Genomic DNA, 24,464 nt, shown 5'->3' on the forward strand with positions numbered 1-24,464 from the left:
AAAGTATTATCTTAATGGTCTTTAGTGAGGAAAAATAAAATTGATGTGGACAGCAAAATTTAGCTTTTTTAACCTACTGGATAAATTCTTGAACAAACCGCCTTATGTGGTCGATATTTGTTGGGTATGGAAGAACTAAAACTTCACAAAAATTCTTATATTAATGATATTATCGAATGTGTTTAAAGGCCCCCTCAAAAAGCCACATCTTTTATGAGTATGACTTGAAGACTAAAGTTCATTGTGTGTGTGTGTGTGTGTGTGTGTGAGTGTGAGAGAGACAGACAGACAGAAAGAGAGACAGATAGGGACAAACAGGCAGGAAGGGAGAGAGAAGAGAAGCATCAAGTCATAGTTGCAGCACCTGTTTATTGATTGCTTTCTCATACGTGCGTTGACCATGGGGCTCCTGCCAAGCCAGTGACCCCTTGCTCAAGCCAGCAACCTTGGGCTTCAAGCCAGCGATCTTTGTGCTCAAGCCAGTGACCATGGGCTCATGTCTCTGATCCCATGCTCAAGCCTGCAACCTTGCGCTTAAGCTGGTGAGCCTGCGGTCAAGCCAGTGACCTCGGGGTTTCGAACCTGGGTCCTCAGGGTCCCAGGTCAGTGCTCTAAACACTGTGCCACCACCTGGTGTGGCCAAAAAAAAAAAGCTTTCTTAAACTACAAAAGTATTAATGACTTGCCAAAAGATGGCCTGGATAAAATGAACATGGAAAAAGGAAACGATTACTAAAAATCCTACTCCTCAGAGGGCAAGTTATTTAATCTCTATGCTGTAGTGAAATGTGGATAAGTGTACCTACCTCAAAGGATTAAATAAGCATTTGATTTGTGCCTGCCACATTTTTGAGCTCAGTCATTGATAGCTATTATTTTAAAGATCTGGGGTATAGCATTTTTTTATATAAATTATATGTATACATATAGTTTAGTAGAATTTATTTGGTAAATGTACTGTTCTGTACTCTGCTTTTAATTTTTAATTACTGTGTGGTGTTTTATATATTTGGGATCATTTCTGTCTTCCTTGACCTTAGAATCAGAAACAAAATAAGAGTAGGAATAAATGTATCCACGAATGAGTCATTTTCCTTAATAGCATTTAAGTCCAAAGCATTTTATCAGCCTCTGTCCTTGAGGAAGGTACTACGTACACTACAGGGAATGTGAAAAGGAGCTTTTGGAGGATACTCTCAGATGACTTATGATCCAGTCCAGTCCATTCTTATTTTTTAAATATTTATTTATTTTTATTTATAGAGGGATATAGATAGGGACAGACAGACAGGAACGGAGAGAGATGAGAAGCATCAATCATCAGTTTTTCGTTGTGACATCTTAGCTGTTCATTGATTGCTTTCTCATATGTGCCTTGACCGCGGGCCTTCAGCAGGCCAAGCAATCCCTTGCTCTAGCCAGAGACCTTGGGTGCAAGCAGGTGAGCTTTGCTCAAACCAGATGAGCCCGCGCTCAAGCTGGTGACCTCGGGGTCTCGAACCTGGGTCCTCCGCATCCCAGTCCGACGCTCTATCCACTGTGCCACCGCCTGGTCAGGGCAGTCCATTCATATTTTATACTTTGTATCTCATATTACATGTGTACATAGCTTATATACATTATTAGAGGCAACAGGATATGATATAAATTAGGAATGATTGTATTGTAATAACCAAGGTGAGTTTTATTGAAAAGCGTTGTAATTTACCTGTAACTTAAAATGGATAAGATTATTTCATTAACATCAGAATCACCTGGGAATTTTGTTTAAAATGCATACTCTTGCGAGTAATTCTCCTGAACCGTTAAGTATGAGACCCACAGATTCAGAGAATGTGATTCTGACGTGTCAGGAGGCCACGCAGCCAGGCCTGTGAAAGATGCTGTGTTAGAATAGGGGCAGTAGGTATATAGTTGATGCAAAGCATTGACATTGGTCAGCAAACTAAGGCCAATTTCCATGAGCCAAGAATAGTTTCTACATTTAAAAATTATTATTTTTTAAAAAATTTTAAGTGAGAGGAGGGGAGATAGAGAGATAGGCTCCCACATGTACCCTGACTGGGATCCATGTAGCAACCTCCATCTGGGTTCAGTGCACAAATCAACTGAGCTGTCCTCAGCGCCCAGGGCCAAAGCTTGAACAGTCGAGCCACTGACTGCAAGAGGGGGAGAGGAGAGGGAAGAGCAGCAGAGAGTCACTTCTCATGTGTGCCCTGAGCAGGGATGGAACCCGGGACATCTGCATGCCGGTGGACACTATCCACTGAGCTAACTGGCCAGGGCCTTGTTTGTTTTTTTGTTTGTTTTTACTTTAAGATAAAAAGTCAAAAGACTATATATATTATTACATATGAAAATTATATGAAATTCAAATTTCAACAAATTTTTGGAATACAGCCTCACTTGGTGATGAATATTACCTGGCTGGTCTTATGCTACACTGGCAGAACTGAAGGCATGCACCAGAGTCCCTGTAGCCCATAAAGCCTAAAATGTTCACTGTCTGCGCCCTGGCTGGTTGGCTCAGTGGTAGATCGTCGGCCTGGTGTGCAGAAGTCCCGGATTCGATTCCCGGCCAAGGCACACAGGAGAAGTGCCCATCTGCTTCTCCACCCCTCTCCCTCTCCTTCCTCTCTGTCTCTCTCTTCCCCTCCCGCAGCCGAGGCTCCATTGGAGCAAAGATGGCCCAGGTGCTGGGGATGGCTCCTTGGTCTCTGCCCCAGGCACTAGAGTGGCTCTGGTTGTGACAGAGCGACGCCCCGGAGGGGCAGAGCATCGCCCCCTGGTGGGCAGAACGTCGCCCCCTGGTGGGCGTGCCAGGTGGATCCAGGTCGGGCGCATGCAGGAGTCAGTCTGACTGTCTCTCCTCATTTCCAGCTTCAGAGAAATACCAAAAAAAAAACAAACAAAAATGTTCACTGTCTGGCCCCTTGCAGAAAAAATGCTTGATAGAGCTTCTTTTATAGAAAGTCTCTGAAATCCAGGCTGGGGAATGTATGCTTTCAGACTTGGAAGAAGCCTTACAGACTACAAGTTACGGTGGCTTTATTTTAGATATGAAGTGTGAATTGAGGCTGTGATTTCCCAGATCAATCCAGTGCCATAATGACTTAACAAATTGTAGGGTCATTGTGGGTTTTCCTATGTGAATGTGATGTGATAAAGGCAGTATTGTCAATAAGTTCTTCTGAATTGCAGTTATTTTAGGGTGAGCTGGAAACCCAGTTATGATCAATGCATAGGTAACTGGGCTCATAAAAGAAATAGCTATTAAAACTTACCAGATTGGCAAGGAGAGGATGTGGAGAAATGGGTGCTCAAATAAATTTGTTGATAGGGCAGTCAGTTGAAACAATACTTTGGAGGGAAATTGGCAGAATTGCTTCTCAGAATGTGCATACCTTATTGGTTAGACATTCTAGAGGAACAACTGAATATATAGCCAGAGACATGTATGAGAAAGTTCTTCATAACTTGGGGATAATAACAAGTTGAACCAGCTTGAGTGCCCATCAGTAACTAGGTAAATAATAAAAATGGTTATACACTAAGACATTTAAAGGAATTTATTAGATTTCTGTTTGTAACATGGATAATGCAGTCAAACTTAGAAAGCACATATACAGAATGACAGTGTACAGTTTTTATGGTGATATGTATATGTAAAATTCTAGCAATACAAACACCATATTCCCAATGAAGTTGGAAAGGGTTATAAGATGAAACCGTACTCTTAGCATAATCTGTAATGTTCTAATTTAGCTTTTAAGGATACTGTATTTACTGAGATTGTTTATTTTTTTTAAAACTAACCCTTTAAAAAAAAACTAGAGGCCCTGGCCGGTTGGCTCAGTGGTTGAGCGTCGGCCTGGCTTGCAGGGGTCCCGGGTTCGATTCCCGGCCAGGGCACACAGGGGAAGCACCCATCTGCTTCTCCACCCCTCCCCCTCTCCTTCCTCTCTGTCTCTCTCTTCCCCTCCCGCAGCGAGGCTCCATTGGAGCAAAGATGGCCCAGGCACTGGGGATGGCTCCTTGGCCTCTGCCCCAGGCGCTGGAGTGGCTCTGGTCGCAGCAGAGTGAGCCCTGGAGGGGCAGAGCATCACCCCCTGGTGGGCAGGGTGGGCGTGCCGGGTGGATCCCAGTCGGGCGCATGCGGGAGTCTGTCTGACTGTCCCCATTTCCAGCTTCAGAAAAATACAAAACAAAACAAAACAAAAAACTAGAGTAATCTGAATGACATAATTTTTTTCAGTTAATTTATTTAGTACGAAGATGTGCTCAGTTGGTAAGACTTAAATGTGCAAATTTTGTTAGGGAATGCTCAAAGATGAAAGAACGTCTTGTCTCTTGCTGAAGTTGTATGAATTTGACTTTTAAAAATGGATAGAGCCTGACCTTTGGTGGCGCAGTGGATAAAGCGTCGACCTGGAAATGCTGAGGTCGCCGGTTCGAAACCCTGGGCTTGCCTGGTCAAGGCACATATGGGAGTTGATGCTTCCAGCTCCTCCCCCTTCTCTCTCACTGTCTGTCTCTCTCCTCTCTAAAAATGAATAAATAAATAAAAAATTAAAAATGGATAGAAAACCAAATAGATGCTATATACGTCAGGGATTACTCAGCCTTCATGTAATATAAAATTTCCTGTGTGTTCTTTGTCTTTCTCAGATGACTTCTGTTGTATACATGTTAAAGTTTGTTTAGAAAAATTCTTTTGCTTTATTAAATTTACTCTTTATTTCCCTTTTGGAAATGAAGCACATAAAATCTAACAGGAGTCAGAACGTTTGAAACCAAATAATCTTATCAATTATTCCCATGAAACTTTTTCCAGTAGTTGAGTGAAGGTCTGTCCCCATAGGCACAGCAGACAGGCAGCCTGAAGGTTATGTAGTTGAGTGGTCGTTCAAAACCGGGAGGGTGCAGCAGAATCATCTAGGAATTTAGTAGTAGTGCTCTCCACGGAGCCCGGAGGCTCTGAGGCAGTAGGGTATAGCATGTGATTTATTCTATATATAGTTGAATTAGGGGCCACCAATTTAGATAATGAAGGCAAGAGCAGGCCAGAAAGGAAAGTGAGAGTGAAAGTGTATAGGAAAATGAGTAGGAGATAAGATTCAGGATAGATAGAATTTTATGAGATGAGATGGAAGTTCCTCACCTTGACTGATAGTTTTAGGATAGGCATAGAGGGTAGGCAAGGCATGGTAGGAACATGTACAACCCCGTTTAGGTAAAAGAATTAGACAGTGTTCTCTTATTATTCTAGTAATTCTTTTTTTTCCTTTAAAAATTTTTTTTATTTAGAAATTTAATGGAGTGACATTGATCAAATAGAGTACATAAGTTTCAGGTAAACGTCTCTACAGCATTTGAACTGTTGATTGCATTGTGTGCCCATCACCCAGAGTCAAATCATTTTCTTTACTCCCCTCCCCTTCATGTTCTAGTGATTTTGAGATAGAAGAATTGGCTTACTTGAGACCTAAACTTCATTATTGGCCAGTTTATTCTGAGAGTAGAATCACGTGTTCATTTTGTGAGTGTGAAAGCCCTGGTGAGGGTTAACTTGTGATTCTCATTCTAGGGATAAAGTGGCCGTTCTTCAGGTACTTGCATCCACAGTAAACAGGGTAAGTAGGAATTTCAGGTTTCTGTATCTAACTCAGGTAATAATATATTTAATGTTCATACCTCTTTGTTATTCATGATTAAACTGATGTGGATCTAGAAAGTTTCTTAGAAATTATCTAATCCAGGCTCTTCATGTGACAAAGAATCTAAAGGTATTAGATTTTATGACTCAGGGCTGGTTGGGATGTTAAAACCTTGATTTATAAGGTTGCATGTCTTTTCTCTCCAAATTGAATAATTTTATGCTATACCAGTGATGCTTAAACCTAATCCTCTGAACAGCTTGTTGAAATGCATGTACCTGGCGGATGGTTTGGGTGTGATGCTATAATGCAAGTAATTTGTAGACTAGCTGAGCAGTAGTGTACCTACCATGCTGGAAAAGTTAAAGTGATTAAGAATATGGGTCCTGGCCCTGGCCGCTTAGCTCAGAGTGTCATCACAAAACACCAAGGTTGTGGGTTCAATTGCCAGTCTGGGCACATGTGGAAAGCAGCCATTGAATGAACAATTTAAGTGAAACAAAAAGTGATGCTCTCTCTCCCCTCCCTCTCCCCCCTCTTCCCCTCTCTCCCGCTCTCTCCCCCTCTCTCCCCATCTCCCCCTTTCCCTGTCCCCCTTACTCTCTCTCCCCTTCTCTCCCCCTCTCTCCCCCTCTCCCCTTTTCCCCCTTTCCCTCTCTCCCCCTCTCCCCCTCTCTCTCCTCTCTTTCCCCCTCTCTCTCCCTCTCTCCCCCCTCCCCCTCTTTGTCCCTCTCTCCCCCCTCTCTTCCTCTCTCTCTCCCTCTCTCCCCCTCTCCCGCTCTCTCCTCCTCTCTCTGCACCTCTCTCCCCTTCTCTCTCCTTTTCTCTTCTTCTCCCTCTCCCTCTCTCCCTCTCCCTCCTCCCCTTCTACTCTTCTTTTTGTGATCTTTATCACAAAGTTATTTTATCTCTTGATGCTTTTGTTCCCTTATCTATAAAATGAGGATTAATTATAGCACCAAACCTCAAGGCTTTGGTGGGAAATAAGTTAGTACACATGAAAGGGTTTAGGACAGTGTCTAGCACAAGGGAAATGCTCAGTAAATGCTGGATGTTTTATCTTACTACAACTGTCTTAGTGGCTTATCTGTCACTAATTGGCTCTGTTGAATAGAGCTTGTGCTCTGAGAGAAACTGAAAGCTTGGTAAATGCCTCACCAATGGCACCTTCTGGTTGATTGCATTTTTCATTAGATGGAAACTACATTTTTTATTTCAACTGTGGGGAAATGTCTAAAATAATTAGGTCCTTTCTTTCGCTGCAATATCTATGTGAATCTTGACCCTCCTTAAGGCCATTACAGATTTCCAGAATTATTCTTCTCTTGTTGATGTCAAACCTAATGGGGTGTTGGGCTAAATGTGTACTAATGTACCCTAGTGGTTTCTGAGGAAGAATTTTATTTATTTTTTATTTTAATTTTTTTTACAGAGACAGAGAGTCAGAGAGAGGGACGGACAGACAGACAGGAATGAAGAGAGATGAGAAGCAACAATCATCAGTTTTTCGTTACGACACCTTAGTTGTTCATTGATTGCTTTCTCATATGTGCCTTGACCGTGGGGCTACAGCAGAGTAAGTGACTCTGCTTGAGCCAGCAACCTTGGGTCCAAGCTGGTAGCTTTGCTCAAGCCAGATGAGCCCACTCTCAAGCTGGCAACCTCGGGGTCTTGAACCTGGGTCCTCCGCATCCCAGTCAAACACTCTATCCACTGTGCCACCACCTGGTTAGGCTCTGAGGAAGAATTTTAGACTGTATCTCTGCACTAGCAAGACATTGAGATTTTCAACAACTCATCCTTCCCTTGTGAGTGGCATAGCCACATGAGATGTGCCTCAGAGAGGAGTCTGCAGTCTCCAACTGCATGTTAGAGCAATCTGGAGAGACTTTGAATGGTCAGGTCACCGTAATATTTCAGCTGCCATTCACCTTTCCTATAATAATAATAATAAAAGTGGAGTCTGAAGGAATATGAGTTTTGAAAGTGACAGCAGGAAGCTAGAACCCCCCAAAAATACTGCCTGCAGGCCTTCGTATAAGCAGCTGCCTTTGAGAGCACTTTCCACCCCAGCCCTCAAGAAAATTCATGTCAGCAAGAGAAGGCATCAAGGCGACAATCAGAAGAGATTCAGGACATTGAATGAATATGGAACAGAATAGACCTCTGTTTCATAAGGCCCAGGAAAGGGTGCTCTGGGGAAAGGGAGAGGAGTGGAGGAAGTGATTTGGGGACAGTTCTAAGTGAGCCCCTGGTGGTGCTGCTGGAGAGTTGAAGGAAGTCTAGGTACTTGGACAGGACACGGAGAAGCTGTTGCTTGTTTCCAGCTCATGGGAGGGCCTGGTGGTCTCCACCTGGAGGAGAGACTTGGATGGTCAGTAGCCATGCTTTGAAAGAAGCACTCATGCAGGAAACTGGTGCCAGACTAGTTAATTTAGAGGATTTTTACATAATTATAAACAACAATAGTCCTTATGGATAGCAGACTCAAATCTTAACAGTCATGGGGGTTTGAGCAGTTGTTTAAGTTGTACATAATTAATAAGCAAGTCTTACAGAGCTGAGAGAACACTAGGTATTAGTCTCTCTCTCTACGCACAAACACACACATACATACCTATACATATATATATGCAAATATGAATGTACATATTTCCACATTTGTGTTACTTACATATTCAAATTTATTTCATAAATTTTTTTGGAGATCACTGAAACTCACAAGAGCATCTTAATAAAAATTTAGCTGAAAAGACTGTGTTTTCTCCACAGGATACCACAGCTGCCCCATACACATTTCAGGATGATCCGTATCTCATACCCACATCGTCTGTGGAGTCCGTGAGTACTTTCATATGTCTTTTCTAGTACTGTTTTTTCTTACTGGTTTGGGTATAAGAGTGCATATGTAATTTAATTTAGTTGTAAAAACCTAAATTGGTAAACTTTTGAATCCTTTACTACCTTTATCAAAAAGTTTTAGGCCTTAGTGGTGGAGGGGGGTAGTTTTTACCATATAGGGCCCTTTCACACGGGAGCAATCTACTTGGTTTAATGGCAGTGTTTTCAGTGTACCTCAATGTGTGTATAAGACATAACCTGAAATTATGTCACGCTCAGCAGTGGTGTACATATATTATGTACTTTAACTTCTGATTAGGATTCTGTGTATTGTTGTATTTGTTTTAAGGGGTGAATAATAATTCTTGCTAAGTAAGTAACTTTGATCTCTTGAATCTAAATTATATGTAAATACCAATTTATATCTGTATTTTTTTATTTATATAGCGTTCATTTTTATTGGCAAAGAAGTCTGGGGAGAATGCAGCAAAGTTTATTATTAATTTACATCCTAAATATTTTCAGAAGGACATAGCTGAACCTCATATACCGGTAAGGAGAGATAATTGCAATTTTCAGATAATACTATATTTATTTATTTACTTACTTATTTACTTATTTTTTAAATGAAAGGAGATAGACTCCTGCATGCACCCCAATGGAGATCCACCCGGTGACCCCCATTTGGGTCTGATGCTCTGCCCATCTGGGGCCCATTCTCGCAACTGAGCTCTTTTTAGCACCTGAGGCGTAAGTGCCACAGAGCAATCCTCAGCGCCTGGGGCCGATGCATTTGAACCAATCAAGCCATGGCTGCAGGAGAGGAGAGCGAGAGAGGAAAGAGAGGGGGAGGAGTGGAGATGCAGATTGGCGCTTCTCCTGTGTGCCCTGGCTGGAAATCGAACTTGGGACTTCCACACACCAGGTTGATAATCTAACACTGAGCCAACTGTCTGGGGCAATACTATTTTAAATAAAACCAAATTAAACTAAATTAAACTAAGCTTTCATGGCTAATAGTTGGGTAAAGGTGTTTTAATGTGTAGTTATGTGTGCTCACAATACTAACGCCTTTCTCTTTTAACTCCTTTAGCATGTATTTGCTCATCTTATTTTTCCTGTTTGGCATCTGACACCTTACTTTTAGATCTTTACCTGCTTCACTGTTCCTTTTCAGTTCCTTTAGTAGCTTTTTCCATCTACTTCTTAAGTGTTGAAATCTGTGTGAGGTTTCATGCTCAGTCATTTTCTGTTTTTCCTGTGTAAATCCTTCTTGTGCAACCCTTGTACTCCACTTGGCATTCTTGTACATATATCTGGTCTAGATTCTGTACATTGAACTCCAGATTGTATTTCCAGCTCTCTCTTTGTTCTGTAGTCATGAGGAGTGAGCAGTGTCTCTGTCCGCTGTGTTAGCCAAGCTTAGTATTGTTAGTGTTGTGCGAGCAGAACAGATGTGCCTCTGCCCTCCTGAGTGTTTTAGTAGAAATATATCCTCAGACTTGTCCAGGAGCACTCCCTGTCACATCTCCCTGCTTCTCAGTACACACACTGCTGCTTCTCAAGTAGTGCCTCCTAGAGACAAGTTAGGAAGCCGATGTGATTATGTAGGTGAAAATACTGAAATCCTAAACGCAGTGGCAGCTATAGAGTGACTGTCGGCCGGCCGACTCTTTCCGCTTTATGTTTTTGACTAATAATTTACTCTTGTGCTTAGCTCACTTCTGCCTGAAGCCTTCCAGGGTTCCCTGTCTCCATGACAGGTGCACTCTCACACCTCTGAGATCTCTTATGCTGTGTACCATTCACATGGTTTCATAATCATTCCCTCGTTTCCTATTTCCATTAGAGTGTGAGCACCTGGAGGGTAGAGAAGGACTTATATAACTATATCCTCAATATCTGGTGTGACGTAGTATTCACTAAGTATTTGAGTAAATTACTGAGTGAGGTAAAATCAGCATACCTTGGTGACATTAAATGTTTAGAGTCAAAGCATCAAGGGTGAAAGTTTTCTGCCTTTGGAAAGCAAGTGTGTTCTGATTCTAACCAAGGTTGGGAGGAAGGGAGGGAGAATGGGTGGTTTTAGCAGGGAAAATAATAAGTTTGGCTTGAAGTTGGGAAATTTAGTTGGAAGTGGGATTCTTCAGATATGGATTAGATATTTGTGTTTGCATACTTTTTGATTTTTTTTCCCCAAACTAGGAGATGGTTAAATAGTCTTGTTTTTGGAACTGGAGAGGGTTTATTTCGATAATTTACTTAAACTTGTATTCCCTACAAAGATATTCATGCTAAAATGATAAATGGTGTTTGATACATGAAATGTGAATTGGAGCAGTGACGTTTTACTTCGGTATGTTGGTGATAAAAATTTTGTCCTACTCCATTATCTTTTCGTCTTTCCCTGTCTGTAGTAATTTCAGCCATCTTCTTTTCCTAGTGTTTAATGCCTGAGTACTTTGAACCTCAGATTGAAGATATAAGTGAAGCTGCCCTGCAGGAACGAATCAAGCTTAAAAAAGTGAAAGCTTCAGTGGACATGTTTGATCAGCTCTTACAAGCAGGTGACTGACTTCGTTTAAAGCCCCCCTGGGAGCATGGGCTTAGAAGTGAGCCACAGTTATAGATCCCAATAGTTGTGAGTAAAAATTGCAAGTGTTATTGTACTTATGCTGTTTGATGACTGTTTGTATTTTTGGTATCTAATTATATTTCATGTTCTGCTTTAGCTTCACTTTAACATTACAAGCGAGATGGAGTAGCAGCTTTCCTGTTTATTGTGCCCTTGTGCTGCATACCACAGGCAGAGAATTATATAGCCATTTTCCCTTAGCTTCTGTTTAACTTAAAGGGTGTACATACCGTATCCAGGTGTGCTATACTCTGTGAGTATGTCTGGAAGACATAAAACAGACAAGAAATAAATACTTGAAAAAGGAAGGGCAGTAAAGTATTGGATCAGAGGCTTGGGCACTGTTTCTGGTTCTGACACTAATTAGTTCTGTGGCCTTGAAGAAGTCACCCAATTCCTCAGAGCTTTTGTCTCTAAAGTCCTGTGGCTCTCTGAATTTGATCTGGATGAATGAGCCTCTAGGGGTGTACTGTTTTAAGTTTATGGAATCTGGCATGCTGGTCAGTGATGTAGTATATAAAGCAACCAAACACAGCCTGACCAGGCGGTGGTGCAGTGGGTAGAGTGTCAGACTGGGACCCAGAGGACCCAGATTTGAGACCTTAAGGTTGCCAGCTTCAAAACCCCAAGGTCGCCAGCTTGAGTATGCGGTCACTGGCTTCAGTGTGGGATCATAGACATGACCCCAAGGTTGCTGGCTTGAGCACAGGCTCACCAATTTGAGACCAAGGTCACTGGCTTGAGCAAGGGGTCACTTGCTCTGCTATAGCACACCTCATCAAAGTACATAGGAGAAAGCAATTAGTGAACAAGTAAGTTGCTGCAGTGAAGACTTGAACCTTCTCATGTCTCTCCCTTCTTATCTGTCCCCATCTGTCCCTCTCTCACACACAAAAAAAGTTCTGTAATTTATGTCATTATATAACATCCTGTAATTATGTGATAAGATTTCATTTTGTGTAAGCATTAACATTTATTTAATGTTAACTGATTATGAAGCACATTTTGAGAGTCACAGTTCTGTGGTGATAAGACCCAGTCAGGTGATATTCTACACCAGTGGTCCCCAACCCCCGGGCCGCGGACTGGTAACGGTCCATGGGCCATTTGGTACCGGTCCGCAGAGAAAGAATAAATAACTTACATTAGTTCTGTTTTATTTATATTTAAGTCTGAACGATGTTTTATTTTTAAAAAATGACCAGATTCCCTCTGTTACATCCATCTAAAACTCACTCTTGACGCTTGTCTTGGTCACATGATACATTTATCTGTCCTACCCTAAAGGCCGGTTCGTGAAAATATTTTCTGATATTAAACTGATCCGTGGCCCAAAAAAGGTTGGGGACCACTGCTCTACACCCATCCACTGTGCTCTGCTCTGCTCTTATCTGGGCTTTTACATTTCCTGATGAGCATTTTTATTACCAATATATTTTCTTTAGAAAAATGCAGATAACTTTAAAAAAAATTTTTTTATTTAGTGATCTTTGGAGGAAGAGAGAGGGAAAGAAACATCCATTTGTTGTTCCACCCATTTATGCATTCATTGGTTGACTCGTGTGCCCCGATGGTGGATTGAACCCACAAACTTGGTGTATTGGGGCAATGCTCTGACCAACAGAGCTCTCCGGCCAGGGCCAGTTACTTTTTTTTAAACTAAATTATATCTCATAAATCTTTCTTTTTTTTTTTCTCCATTTTAATAGTCATGATGGGAACATAATGTTTTGAGCAACAGTTTTTAAGAGGCTGTTATAATTACAGTGGCACCTTGAGATACGAGTTTAATTCATTCTGTACCCGAGCTTGATGTCAGTCAACTTGTATATCAAACAGATTTCTCCCATTTAAAATAACTGAAATAGATTTAATCCGTTCCAGCCCTGTGAAACATCCCCAAACCGTCCTAAATTAATTATGAAACACACATGTATACTTTACCAATGTATAACAAAATATATGAAATAAAAAAGTGTTATCTAGTACTGTTTTCTTACCTTGGAGACAGACGAGTGCAGCTAACAGAGGAGAATGGCGGAGGAGAAGGGAGGGAGGAAGGGATGCAGGCACTGTAGACACGTAAACTAAAACTGCACTTTCTTAACACTAAATGTAAACTAAAACTGCATTTTCTTTACTTTAAACAAAACTAAAACTGCATTTTCTTTACTTAAAATGAAACCACAAAAACTTAAAATGCACTTTCTTAACTTTAAACTTAACCTAAGCTTAACATTACATATTTTTCATTTAATCACCTGTTTTTGCCTTTTTGGCTGCACTTTCGGCGCTTTCACTTGCAGGACTTTTGAATAAAATTCTGTCCAAGGAGGTTTGCTTTTTACCTGCCTTTTAAAATGTTATGGAAATGTGACAAACAAGTGTCATTAAAAAGTGCTGGAGCACAACCAGTTGAAACTTTTTCTGGGTGTTTCTTTTCAATGAAACTTGAAAACTTCTCCCATGTTGCCAGCATGTCTTTAATTTCAGTTGTAGAAATCACTTCCTCCGACTCTACCTCCTCCTCACTACTAATCTCTTGCAGAAGCTACGTATGTTGCATCATCTGTAGCTCTTTCAACTCCTCAGTTGAGAGTTCTTCCTCATGTTCCTCGACGAGCTCATTTACGTCACCCTCATCTACCTCCAGACCCATCGACTTTCCGAGGGACACAGTCTCCTCCAACGCTTCTACCTCGGTCTTGGTCTCTGGTTCGAATCCTTCAAAGTCCCTGTCTGCAACAACATCAGGCCATAACATTTTCCATGCCGAGTTCAAGGTTCCTGTAACCCCTTGCCATGACAAGTCAATAATACGTAAACATATGATGGTGTTGCAGTGATCTTTTCAAAACTCCTGAAGGGATAGATTTGTATTCTCAGTTACCTCAAAGCAGCGGCGGAACAAGTGCTTTGTGTAAAGCTTTTTAAAGTTGGAAATGACCTGCTGATCCATAGGTTGCAAGATTGAAGTCGTGTTGGGTGGGAGGTAGAGGACTTTCACAAATTTGAACTCATCAAGAATGTCATCTTCAAGACCAGGTGGGTGGGCTGGAGCATTATCAAGGATTAGTAATGCTTTCATCGGGAGTTTATTTTCTTTTTTATTTATTTATTTTTTTAATTTATTTATTTTATTTTATTTTTTTAAATAAATTTTTATTAATGGTAATGGGATGACATTAATAAGGGTACATATATTCAAAGAAAACATGTCTAGGTTATTTTGTCATTAAATTATGTTGCGTACCCCTCGCCCAAAGTCAGATTGTCCTCCGCCACCCTCGATCTAGTTCTCTGTGCCCCTCCCCCTCCCCCTAACTCTCTCCCTCCCTCCCTCCCTCCCATGTCCTCCCTCCGCTCACCCCTGGTAACCACCACACTCTTGTCCATGTCTCTTAGTCTCGTTTTTATGTTCCACCAATGTATGGAATCATGTAGTTCTTGTTTTTTTCTGATTTACTTATTTCACTCCTTATAATGTTATCAAGATCCCACCATTTTGCTGTAAATGATCTGATGTCATCATTTCTTATGGCTGAGTAGTATTCCATAGTGTATATGTGCCACATCTTCTTTATCCAGTCTTCTATTGAAGGGCTTTTTGGTTGTTTCCATGTCTTGGCCACTGTAAACAGTGCTGCAATGAACATGGGGCTACATGTGTCTTCACTTATCAGTGTTTCTGAGGTTTTGGGGTATATGCCCAGTAGAGGGATTGCTGGGTCATAAGGTAGTTCTATTTGCAGTTTTTTGAGGAACCACCATACTTTCCTCCATAATGGTTGTACTACTTTACAGTCCCACCAACAGTGAATGAGGGTTCCTTTTTCTCCACAGCCTCTCCAACATTTGCTATTACCCGTCTTGTTGATAATAGCTAATCTAACAGGGGTGAGGTGGTATCTCATTGTAGTTTTGATTTGCATTTCTCTAATAACTAATGAAGCTGAGCATCTTTTCATATATCTGTTGGCCATTTGTATCTCTTCCTGGGAGAAGTGTCTGTTCATGTCCTCTTCCCATTTTTTTATTGGATTGTTTGTTTGTTTGTTGTTGAGTTTTATGAGTTCTTTGTAAATTTTGGATATTAGGCCCTTATCTGAACTGTTGTTTGAAAATATCATTTCCCATTTAGTTGGCTGTCTGTTTATTTTGATATCAGTTTCTCTTGCTGAGCAAAAACTTTTTATTCTGATGTAGTCCCATTCATTTATCTTTGCCTTCACTTCTCTTGCCATTGGAGTCAAGTTCATAAAATGTTCTTTAAAACCCAGGTCCATGATTTTAGTACCTATGTCTTCTTCTATGTACTTTATTGTTTCAGGTCTTATATTTAGGTCTTTGATCCATTTTGAATTAATTTTAGTACACGGGGACAGGCTGTAGTCGAGTTTCATTCTTTTGCATGTGGCTTTCCAGTTTTCCCAACACCATTTGTTGAAGAGGCTTTCTTTTCTCCATTGTGTGTTGTTGGCCCCTTTATCAAAGATTATTTGACCATATATATGTGGTTTTATTTCTGGGCTTTCTATTCTGTTCCATTGGTCTGAGTGTCTATTTTTCTGCCAATACCATGCTGTTTTGATTATCGTGGCCCTATAATATAGTTTGAAGTCAGGTATTGTAATGCCCCCAGCTTCATTCTTTTTCTTTAGGATTGCTTTGGCTATTCGGGGTTTTTTATAGTTCCATATAAATCTGATGATTTTTTGTTCCATTTCTTTAAAAAATCTCATAGGAATTTTGATGGGAATTGCATTAAATTTGTATATTGCTTTGGGTAATATGGCCATTTTGATTATATTTATTCTTCCTATCCAAGAACAAGGAATATTTTTCCATCTCATTGTATCTTTTTCGATTTCCCTTAACAATGCTTTGTAATTTTCATTATATAGGTCCTTTACATTCTTTGTTATGTTTATTCCTAGGTATTTTATTTTTTTTGTTGCAATTGTGAAGGGGATTATTTTTTTGAGTTCGTTTTCTAATATTTCATTGTTGGCATATAGAAAGGCTATGGACTTTTGTATGTTAATTTTGTATCCTGCGACCTTACTGTATTGGTTTATTGTTTCTAATAATCTTTTTGTGGAGTCCTTCGGGTTTTCGATGTATAGGATCATATCATCAGCAAAAAGTGATACCTTTACTTCTTCTTTTCCGATATGGATGCCTTTTATTTCTTTGTCTTGTCTGATTGCTCTGGCCAGAACTTCTAGCACCACGTTAAATAAGAGTGGAGAGAGTGGACAACCCTGTCTTGTTCCCAATTTAAGGTAGAAAGTCCTCAGTTTTATGCCGTTTAATATGATGTTGGCTGATGGTTTATCATATATGGCCTTTATCATGTTGAGATATTTTCCTTCTATACCCATTTTGTTGAGAGTCTTAAACATAAAATTGTGTTGTATTTTATCGAAAGCCTTTTCTGCATCTATTGATAAGATCATGTGGTTTTTGTTCTTTGTTTTGTTGATACGGTGTATTACGTTAACCGTTTTGCGTATGTTGAACCATCCTTGAGATTCTGGGATGAATCCCACTTGATCATGATGTATTATTTTTTTAATATGTTGTTGTATTCGGTTTGCCAGTATTTTGTTTAGTATTTTAGCATCTGTATTCATTAGAGATATTGGTCTGTAGTTTTCTTTCTTTGTGCCATCCTTGCCAGGTTTTGGTATGAGGGTTATGTTGGCCTCATAAAATGTGTTTGGAAGTATTGCTTCTTCTTCAATTTTTTGGAAGACTTTGAGTAGAATAGGAACCAAGTCTTCTTTGAATGTTTGATAGAATTCACTAGTATAACCGTCTGGGCCTGGACTTTTATTTTTGGGGAGGTTTTTAATAGTTTTTTCTATTTCCTCCCTGCTGATTGGTCTGTTTAGGCTTTCTGCTTCTTCATGACTCAGTCTAGGAAGGTTGTATTGTTCTAGGAATTTATCCATTTCTTCTAGATTGTTGTATTTGGTGGCATATAATTTTTCATAGTATTCTACAATAATTCTTTGTATATCTATGATGTCTGTGGTGATCTCTCCTCTTTCATTTTGGATTTTATTTATTTGAGTCCTGTGCCTTTTTTCCTTGGTGAGTCTTGCCAAGGGTTTGTCAATTTTGTTGATCTTTTCAAAGAACCAGCTCCTTGTTTTATTGATTTTTTTCTATACTTTTTCTGTTCTCTATTTCATTTATTTCTGCTCTGATTTTTATTATCTTCTTTCTTCGGCTGGTTTTGGGTTGTCTTTGTTCTTCTTTTTCTAGTTCCTTAAGGTGTGAGGTTAAGTGGTTTACTTCGGCTCTCTCTTGTTTGTTCATATAGGCCTGAAGTGATATGAACTTTCCTCTTATTACTGCTTTTGCTGCATCCCAGAGATTCTGATATGTCGTATTTTCATTTTCATTTGTCTGTATATATCTTTTGATCTCTGCGCTTATTTCTTCTTTGACCCATTCATTTTTTAGAAGTATGTTGTTTAGTTTCCACATTTTTGTGGGTTTTCCCCCCTCTTTTTTGCAGTTGAATTCTAGTTTCAAGGCTTTATGATCAGAAAATATGCTTGGTACAATTTCAATTTTTCTAAATTTGCTGATATTGTCTTTGTGGCCCAACATATGGTCAATTCTTGAGAATGTTCCATGTACACTAGAGAAAAATGTATACTCTGTCGCTTTGGGATGAAGTGTCCTGTAGATGTCTATCATATCCAGGTGTTCTAGTATTTCGTTTAAGGCCACTATATCTTTATTGATTCTCTGTTTGGATGACCGATCTAGAGCCGTCAGCGGTGTGTTGAGGTCTCCAAGTATGATTGTATTTTTGTTAGTTTTTGTTTTAAGGTCAATAAGTAGCTGTCTTATATATTTTGGTGCTCCTTGGTTTGGTGCATATATATTAAGGATTGTTATGTCTTCTTGATTCAACTTCCCCTTAATCATTATGAAATGACCATTTTTGTCTCTGAGTACTTTTTCTGTCTTGTAGTCAGCATTATTAGATATGAGTATTGCTACACCTGCTTTTTTTGGGGTGTTGTTTGCTTGGAGTATTGTTTTCCAGCCTTTCACTTTGAATTTGTTTTTATCCTTGTTGCTTAGATGTGTTTCTTGTAGGCAGCATATAGTTGGATTTTCTTTTTTAATCCATTCTGCTACTCTGTGTCTTTTTATTGGTAAGTTTAATCCATTTACATTTAGTGTAATTATTGACACTTGTGGGTTCCCTACTGCCATTTTATAAATTGCTTTCTGTTAGTTTTGTATCTAGTTTGATTCTTCTCTTTTGTTTTTCTATCATTTGTTTTTGTTTGTTTGTGTTCCATACTTCTTTCCTCTGTTGCTACCTTTTTTAAGTCAAGTGTTTTTGTGGTGGTTTTTTCAAGGGTGGTTACCATTAAGTAATGAAAAGGGTACCTACCATATTCATTGTAGTACCCTATCTTATGAGTATTTCTGCACTTCATTGTCCTTTGCTACTGTTAATCTCCATCCTCTCCCCCCTTTTTTTCCTTTGTTGTCACAGTTTAAGTTTGGTTTTATTGTGTTCTTGGTGGAGCTGTTACTTGTGGTGTTGTTTTCTTTTGTTCTTTGAATCTGGTTGGAAAACCCCCTTTAGTATTTCCTGGAGTGGGGGCTTTCTGTTGATAAATTCTCTCATCTTTTCTGTATTTGTGAATGTTTTTATATCTCCTTCATACTTGAAGGATAGCTTTGATGGGTATAGTATTCTTGGCTGAAAGTTCCTCTCTTTCAGGACTTTAAATATTGGGGTCCACTCTCTTCTAGCTTGTAGAGTTTCTGCTGAGAAATCTGATGATAATCTAATAGGCCTTCCTTTATATGTTGTACTCTTCTTTTCCCTGGCTGCCTTGAGAATTTTTTCTTTGTCATTGGTTTGTGTCATCTTTATTATGATGTGCCTTGGAGTGGGTTTGTTGGGGTTAAGAAAACTCGGTGTTCTGTTTGCTTCTTGAATTTGAGGCTTTAGTTCTTTCCACAGGCTTGGGAAGTTCTCGTCTATTATTTGTTTGAGTATATTCTCCATTCCATTTTCTTTCTCTTCTCCCTCTGATATACCTATTATTCTTATGTTATTCTTTCTGATGGAGTCAGACAATTCCTGTAGGGCTTTCTCGTTTTTTATTATTTTTGAGTCTCTTTCTTCTTCTCTCTGTTGTGCCTCAAGTTGTTTGTCTTCTATTTCACTAATCCTATCTTCAATCTGGGCTGTTCTGTTAGCTAAGCTTGTTACCTCGTTTTTCAGCTCGTGAATTGAGTTTTTCATTTCTGTTTGATTTGTTTTTATAGTTTCAATTTCCTTGGTAATATATTCTTTGTGTTCATTTTTTTTTTTAATATTAATATTTTTTTATTAAATTTAATGCAGTGACATTGATAAATCAGGGTACATATGTTGAGAGAAAATATATCTAGATTATTTTGACATTTGATTGTGCTGTATACCCCTCCCCCAAAGTTAAATTGTCTTCTGTCACCTTCTATCTGGTTTTCTTTGTGCCCCTCCCCTCCCCTAACCCCTCTCTCCTTCTTCACCCCCTCCCCCCTCCCCCACCCCACCCCGCCCCTGTTGCCATCACATTCTTGTTCATGTCTCTGAGTCTCATTTTTATGTCCCTTCTATGTATGGATTCATCTCAGTTTTTTTTCTGATTTACTTATTTCACTCCGTATAATGTTATCAAGGTCCATCCATGTTATTGTAAATGATCCGATGTCATCATTTCTTATGGCTGAGTAGTATTCCATAGTATATATGTACCAAAGTTTTTTAATCCACTCATCCTCTGACGGACACTTGGGCTGTTTCCAGATCTTCGCTATTGTGAACAATGCTGCCACAAACATGCGGGTGCATTTCTCCTTTTCGAGCCGTTCTATGGTGTCCTTGGGATATATTCCTAAAAGTGGGATAGCTGGGTCAAAAGGCGGTTCGATTTTCAGTTTTTTGAGGAATCTCCATTCTTTGTGTTCATTGAGTTATTTTCTGATCTCCCTATATTGCCTTTCTGTGTTTTCTTGTATATCTCTGAGTATTTTTAAGATTTCTATTTTAAATTCTCTGTCATTTAGCTCCAAGGCTTCCAATATGTTAAGTCTTTTCTCCATAGATTTTTTCACATCTATTTGTGTTACCTCTCTTTCTTTTGTATCCATAATATTCGATTTCCTCTTTCTTATTGGCATCTGAAGGTGGTCTTGTTGATAGCACCCAGGCGCACTCCCTCCGCAGCTTGAATGAACGTCCCTGCGGTAGCTTCCTCCACACCCTCGTCTCTCAGATTCAAGTGATAACAGTCCTTTCGCTTTCAGTTTGTGTGGAACTCCGGAATGCTCCGAGGATAAATTTTTCTGTTTCTAGTTGATAAATTTGTTGTGATTTTGGGGAGATCTGTCGGACGCGCTGCTCACTGCGCCATTTCCGTCGGGAGTTTATTTTCTTGAAGATATTTCTTCACTGTAGGACCAGAGATGAGATTTACCCATTCAATAAAAAACTGCCTCGTAACTCATGCCCTAGCATTGGCGCACCACATAACCTGCAGTTTCTCTTTAAGAATTTTGTGAGTCTTAAAGGCTTGAGGATTTTCGGAATGATACACTAGCAGTGGCTTTACTATACAGTCACCGCTAGCATTTGCACACAATGCAAGGGTCAGATGGTCCTTCATGGGTTTATGGCCTGCCAGCTTCTCCTCTGCGTGATGAAAGTCCTCCGGGGCATTTTTTTCCAAAACAATCCTGTTTCTTCACAGTTGAACACTTGTTGAGGGATGTAGCCTTCCTTTGAGATAAGCGCAGCAAAACATGCGATGTACTCCTCAGCTGCCTTAACGCCAGCACTCACAGCTTCACCATGCCTCACCACTGAGTGGATGCCAGATCTCCTCTTGAAATTTTCAAACTAGCCATGACTTGCCTTAAATGTATCTTCTGCCTCTGTTGAGGTTGATGGTTCTTTCTTCTTCAAGTCGACGTAAATAATACATTCCTTTCACATATTACAGTCTCCGTCACTGTATCTCCTGACAGCTCTTTCTCTTTCACCCACACCAGCAGAAGCTTCTCCATTTCTTCATGGATATTTGTCCTTAATTGGGACAGAATTGTAGTTCCTTTTGCTGGATTTGTGCTTTTGATGGCATCCCTTTGTTTAAGGATGGTACAAATTGTAGATGTGTTGTGGTCATACAGCCTTGCCAGTTCAGTCGCTTGTACACTATGCTCATGTTTTTCTATTATTTCTTGTTTTACTTCTATTGACATCATTCTCTTCTTCTCACCACTGTCCTTTACACTCACTTCCTTCGGCGCCATGATAGCACATAAAACAAGTTAGTAAAAAATGCAAAAATGATGCAAGAACAAGAACAGCACATGAAATTCGACTTGATTCTGCGGGTAACACGTGAGAAAGAACAAGATGCTGGTGTTGTGCTGCCGATACTGGACCTGTGTGCCAACGCTTCAACTAGGGGCAGCTTCCTGAATCACGACCCATATCTCGGAATTTTGCTCGGATCTTGAACAAAATACTGACCAAGTCGCAGCTCATATCTTAAAAAATTTTTTTTAGTATGTTGGTCTGCTCGTATTTCAAGGTACCACTGTAGACGTTTGTGCTAGCTAGTATTTCTGGGCAAATATTTCAGTGGGGGTCTGGATCCAAGTGAAACAGTCCTGTTTGTGTTTGTACAAGTAGAACTGGAGCCAAGGTAACTAAGTGACAAATTTACAGAATGTTTCTTTGGGAGATGGTAGTGAGAAACCATGAGATAGTGTGTCTGCGGTATGAGAACATGAAATAAGTGAGCACAGGGTCAAACTTTATCTTGCATCTTAATGTTTTAGTCGAACTAGGGGATTAGTCAGAATTGTGTCCCTGTCTGTATCTATCTAGGTGTTTATGTTGAAGTGAGTGGAGTGTATCCATTGTAAATATGTACCCTGAAGGCCAAAGCTCATAGGAAAAGTGAAGACTTTTAATCTAATGGGCCTTAGTTCTTTGATGTTTCAAGGTTTCTTTTCCTTTTTCTGTTCTACACACAGGAACCACTGTATCTCTGGAAACAACTAATAGTCTCTTGGATTTATTGTGCTACTATGGTGACCAAGAGCCCTCAGCTGATTATCATTTTCAACAAAGTGAAAAGTCAGAAGAGTTGGTAATGATTTTTGACAATGTTTTTTTGTTTTTATTTTCAGAGACAGAGCAAGAATCAGAGAGAGGGATAGATAGGGACAGACAGACAGGAACACAGCGAGATGAGAAGCATCAATCATCAGTTTTTGGTTGTGGCACTTTAGTTGTTCGTTGATTGCTTTCTCATATGTGCCTTGACCGTGGGGCTACAGCAGACCAAGTGACCCCTTGCTCAAGCCAGTGACCTTGGGTGTGACCTTGGGTCCAAGCTGGTGAGCTTTGCTCAAACCAGATGAGTCCGTGCTCAAGCTGGGGACCTCGGGGTCTCGAACCTGGGTCCTCCGCATCCCAGTCTGATGCTCTGTCCACTGCACCACTACCTGGTCAGGCGGCCCTGGTTTTTTAAAAGTTTTTTTTTTTGGTAGTAACACCTCAGAGTGAGGCAGGCTCTGTGTCATGTGTTAGGGGAACAGATTTGTTCTGAAATGTGTGGTTCTGTAGCTTTGATAAAAGTGGTGTGGAGGAAGGGAGAGTTCTAAACAATTATTTTGACCTTGCCTTTAAAAATGTTTTGACCTTGCCTACCACATTGCATGGAGAGCTTTGACCAGACTGTTTGCAGTCCCGATGTTGTTGTCACTTACAGTGACGATGTGATGCGGAGCAGACAGGGAAAGAACTGCTGGCTGGGCACAGGACTGAGGTCACCTGCTGGGTTCAGAGTAGCATCGCGCCAGAGCTGGCCTGTCGTGACTGCATCGTAGCCTCTCTCAACCTGGGCGCTTGATGTGATGTCTAGGAAAAGATCCCAAGGAAACCTTTTGGCTCCTGTAAACAACAAATGTATGGTTTTCAATATTTAAAATTGTGAAAGTGTTGAAAACAAACTATATGTCCTTTAGTGGGTGATTGGATTATGGAAATAGTGTTGTGATTGAGAGTACTAATTAATGTAGGCCTATTTGAATATGGGAAAATATTGATAAGTGGGAAAATAGGCTAAATAACAATATATAACTATATTCCATTTTTATTAAAGTTTTCCTATGTAGGAGGAAAAATATCAAAAACTAAGTGTTTCTCTCTGGGTATCAGAAGTGTTTTTCTTTCAGTTTGTCTTTTCTAGTTTTTCTCCACTAAATGTGGACTATTTATATATAGTTTTTAAAGTGCATAGGCAGCTCTGGCAGGGGGCTCAGTAGATAGAGCAGCCTCCCAGAGCACTGAGGATGCTGGTTCAAACCGCGGTCAGGGCACATACGAAAAGCAGTCAGTTGGTGCACAACTAAGTGGAACAGAGGGTTGTCGCTTTCTTTTTCTCTCTCTCTCTCTCTCTCTTTTCTTTCTCCCCCCTCTCCCTCTCTCTCCCTCCCTCTGTCCCTCCCTCCCACTCTCCCTCCTTTTCCTCTTTCCTCCCGCCCTCGTCCTTCTACCCCTCTCCCCCCATCTCTCCCTTTCTCTCTCAAAAAATAAACAAAAGTACATGGGCAGTAGGTTGCAGTCACACCTTGTCTTCCAGAGTGTCCTCTGGGTTCCTGGGCCTGGGTGGCCCTCTGTCCTTCCAACCCAGCTGCAGAGCCAGCGCTGACCTGTGCAGTTCTAATTGACCCTGTCTTGCTCTACACCAGCCTCACCCCAGCGCTCAATTATAATAAAGGACAAAATGTAATCTTATAAAGAAAAACTTGAGCTTTTGCTTGTATTAGGTTAGTATTAGACTCAGCTATATTCTATACCCAGATGTGTCACTTTTTCTTGCTCTCGCCCTAATAGTGAACAGTAGTTCTGTTGGATGAAGCCATATGTAGCTTCTGAGGAAACAGGTTGTGTTATTTGAGTTTCTAGTTTCTGGATCTGGGTCCCATGTGGGGTACTGATCTCATCTCTTATCCAGGCTGTCTGTTGCTTTAAGGGCCCACATTACTTTTCATCTGTAAATGAGCTAATTTATGCTTAAGAAATTAACATTTTTTCTCATTGATGTTGTTCTACTTGTGCACCTTGATTGCTTTTCATACGTGCCCTGACCAGGGCTTGACCCAGTGACCTCAGGGTCAAGCTGGTGACCCTGGGTTTGAACTGGAGACCTTGGCTCCCTGAAACAGCGCTCTGCACTGCACTGCCAACCAGGGCAGAAATGAACATTTCTTAGTAAACGTAC

General features: G+C 40.4%; 1 protein-coding gene and 1 non-coding gene across 4 annotated transcripts in view; both read left to right on the plus strand.

Annotated features, from left to right (window-relative positions):
* Nucleotides 1-24,464, plus strand: part of PTCD3 (pentatricopeptide repeat domain 3) — a 48,665-nt gene that overhangs the window by 3,923 nt on the left and 20,278 nt on the right. For all 3 annotated transcript variants that reach the window (XR_010730338.1, XM_066267624.1, XM_066267626.1), the window contains exons 4-8: nt 5,588-5,633; nt 8,430-8,498; nt 8,946-9,050; nt 10,942-11,065; nt 22,210-22,325. Coding sequence is in view for 2 of the 3 variants with exons in the window: in XM_066267624.1 (XP_066123721.1) it covers nt 5,588-5,633; nt 8,430-8,498; nt 8,946-9,050; nt 10,942-11,065; nt 22,210-22,325 (460 nt within the window). In the remaining variant the exon portion in view is untranslated. The remainder of the gene's footprint in view (nt 1-5,587; nt 5,634-8,429; nt 8,499-8,945; nt 9,051-10,941; nt 11,066-22,209; nt 22,326-24,464) is intronic.
* Nucleotides 7,471-7,601, plus strand: LOC136332370 (small nucleolar RNA SNORA44). Its single transcript, XR_010730641.1, has one exon. It is a non-coding gene; the product is annotated as a small nucleolar RNA SNORA44 (small nucleolar RNA).

Source organism: Saccopteryx bilineata, chromosome 3 (genome assembly GCF_036850765.1).
Source record: "Saccopteryx bilineata isolate mSacBil1 chromosome 3, mSacBil1_pri_phased_curated, whole genome shotgun sequence".
In the NCBI taxonomy this organism is placed as follows: Eukaryota; Metazoa; Chordata; class Mammalia; order Chiroptera; family Emballonuridae; genus Saccopteryx; species Saccopteryx bilineata.